Source organism: Malus sylvestris, chromosome 15 (genome assembly GCF_916048215.2).
Source record: "Malus sylvestris chromosome 15, drMalSylv7.2, whole genome shotgun sequence".
Classification (NCBI taxonomy): Eukaryota; Viridiplantae; Streptophyta; class Magnoliopsida; order Rosales; family Rosaceae; genus Malus; species Malus sylvestris.
In genome coordinates, this window is record NC_062274.1 from 21,085,047 (window position 1) to 21,087,520 (window position 2,474).

At 40.1% G+C, this 2,474-nt stretch overlaps 1 protein-coding gene across 1 annotated transcript; it reads right to left on the reverse strand.

Moving 5' to 3' along the window:
• Nucleotides 1–972: 972 nt before the first annotated feature.
• LOC126602789 (dehydrin Xero 1-like) lies at nucleotides 973–1,823 on the reverse strand (the record flags this gene model as incomplete). The annotated part of the gene is made up of 2 exons (XM_050269658.1): nucleotides 973–1,338; nucleotides 1,665–1,823. Coding segments are annotated over 2 exons (477 nt in total), but the record flags the coding sequence as incomplete, so codon positions are not given.
• Between the last annotated feature and the right edge of the window lie 651 nt (nucleotides 1,824–2,474).

The following is a 2,474-nucleotide window of genomic DNA, read 5'->3' on the forward strand; positions in this document are numbered from 1 at the left end:
ACCTGCTGCCCTTTCCTACGAGCAGCCCAACAGGTGTGGGGGCATTTGTGGAGCAAAAAATAATCACAAGACGACACGTGAATTTTTGGGTAAAAAGGACAAAAATACCTTTAAGGCATACCGGGATTCCTACACGCTAGCAACGGACCCTCATCCGTCAATCAAAACAGAAGTGCCCAAAATAGGTAACAAATTCAAAATTATTTCATCCATCCTAATCCTATATTTTTCACAAGGTAATCATTCCATAACTTACAAAATATTCCACATAAATCACATAACCCCCAAAATATTTATACCAAAATGTGTTGATTAACCAATTAATGGACTAATTTCCTAATCCATTAAATCACACATTAAACCATAAGTTACACCCTATCCCTACAAATAGGCTCCCATTTTCACCAAAAGACCAATCCAACACTCTTGCTAAAATCCTATAGAATTCCCAAACACTTTTTTCTCTCTAAATTCTAACTTTGGCATCGAAGGTTCTTCGGCCAAAGCCCCCCCATTCATCGTGGGCACGTGAGGCTCTTAGCCTTGACCTAAGGTGTTAATTGTTTTGTAGGTGCAATTTTGTCCAAGATCAAGAAGGAAGAAATTTGCATCCACACTTACCAGTCCATCTAACAGAGCTCGTCCGCATCTGCTTGTTTGCAAACCCATGTCGTATACCGCCATGAGTTTGACGAGGATGTTGAAAACTATTAGCATTTATGTTTACTTTAATGTTTGGTTTCTTAAGCTTAGCCTGTTAGCATTAGAGTCAGGTTTAGCTTATTATAAATAGCGTGCTTGTTGTTCGGTCGTGAATATGTTAGTCACGATGTAGCCTCTTGAAATTTTGTAGCCGTTTCGGCATTCTCAGTTTGTTTAATAATATTCTTATTATTTTGTAGTCTTATTCCTTGCACACTCTGATATTAGGCACTACTATAGCTTATTACATGATTAACAACGCTAAACCACTACATTATACTATAATTGACTTATATTACAGGAATAATATTATAATCGCTAGTGCTGTCCGCTAGGAAGCTTCTCATTGATCTTGTCCATAATCCCCTTCTTTTCGTGGTGCTCCTCCATGTAAGTGGTGACGCCGTAAGTACTGGTGGTCGAAGTGGTATGTGGTGTTGAGTAGTAGGGGTCATCCTTGTGGCCCTCCAGCAGCTTGTCCTTGTTCTTGTCCTTCATTCCCTTCTCCTGGTAGTGCCTTCCGGGGTAGGTGGTGTCGTATGTTGTGTCAGTTGTGGTTGAACCTGGGAGCTTCTCCTTTATCTTCTGTTTCAGCCCCTTCTTCCTCCTCCCACCAAGCCCATCATCCTCAGATGACTGCACCACAATAATTACATACCCAACATATATAAATTCCAGGAGAAAATATAAGTTAAACAGTTTCAAGGTAAATTTTTTTTGTCTCTTGAAATATTAGGAATACCACCTCCCTAAAAATATACTAATTTGAGATGATACAAATAAACAATAATTGTATTAGGATTTCACACACACGTTCCCTTGTGTGAAAATAATGTGGCCAATTAAGTCTAACCCTTTTGGCTAGGTTGTTATCTTTTTAGACAACAAAATAATGGTACAAATAACAAAATCTTATGTAAAATTAGTGTCGCATTTTTATATGGGGAAAAGAGACTACTTACAGAGCTCGAGCTTGAGCTGCAAGAGCGATGAAGCATGCCAGTGGCACCATGGTGCTCTTTCCTGCCATAATCGTGACCAACCGTGTCTTGAGCACTGTATTCTCTGGCGATGGAAGGAGTGATGCTAGTATTAGCACTAGACCTGTAAACGGATCGGATTTATTGGGTTTGAGTTGGGTTCAATCTGACCCATTAATTTAACGGGTCATCCAAATCCAACCCATTAAGTTAACGGATCATCCAAATCCAACCCATTAAGTTAACGGATCATCCGAACTTAACCAATTAAGCAAACGGATCATCCGTTACACCCGTTAACAATTTTTTTTTAATAGTTCATCCAATCTGCAAAAAGACTCCTCTGCCTCCTGCTGCTCTTAATTCAACCAATAATTAAGAATTATAACGTTTAAAAACACTTAAAAATTAAAAAAAAAGGAATAAGAAGAAAGGAATTAGGAAATTGCCTGCAGGAAAGCTCAAGAACTCGGATCCTCTTGGCCTGGAAGTCATTGGAGCAACCAAGAAGGCAAGAACATCAAGAATTCAGATTGTAGACACCTCTTCCACCTCAAGTGCGTTGATCCATGGCTGCGGTTGAACCCTACGTGTCCTATCGGCAGAATGTCTCCAATCCAAACGCCCTTGTCAACTCCTATGGCCGAGGTGGTTCCATTGGCTAGCAGGTGTGACTGATTCAAAGAAGAGGTGGAAGGGAATCGGAGCTTACCAGAGAGAGAGTAGTGGAGTTCAGTAAAATTTTTTGGGGAAGAAGATAGGGAGATAACCAGAACAGAAGGGAAGGAGCAC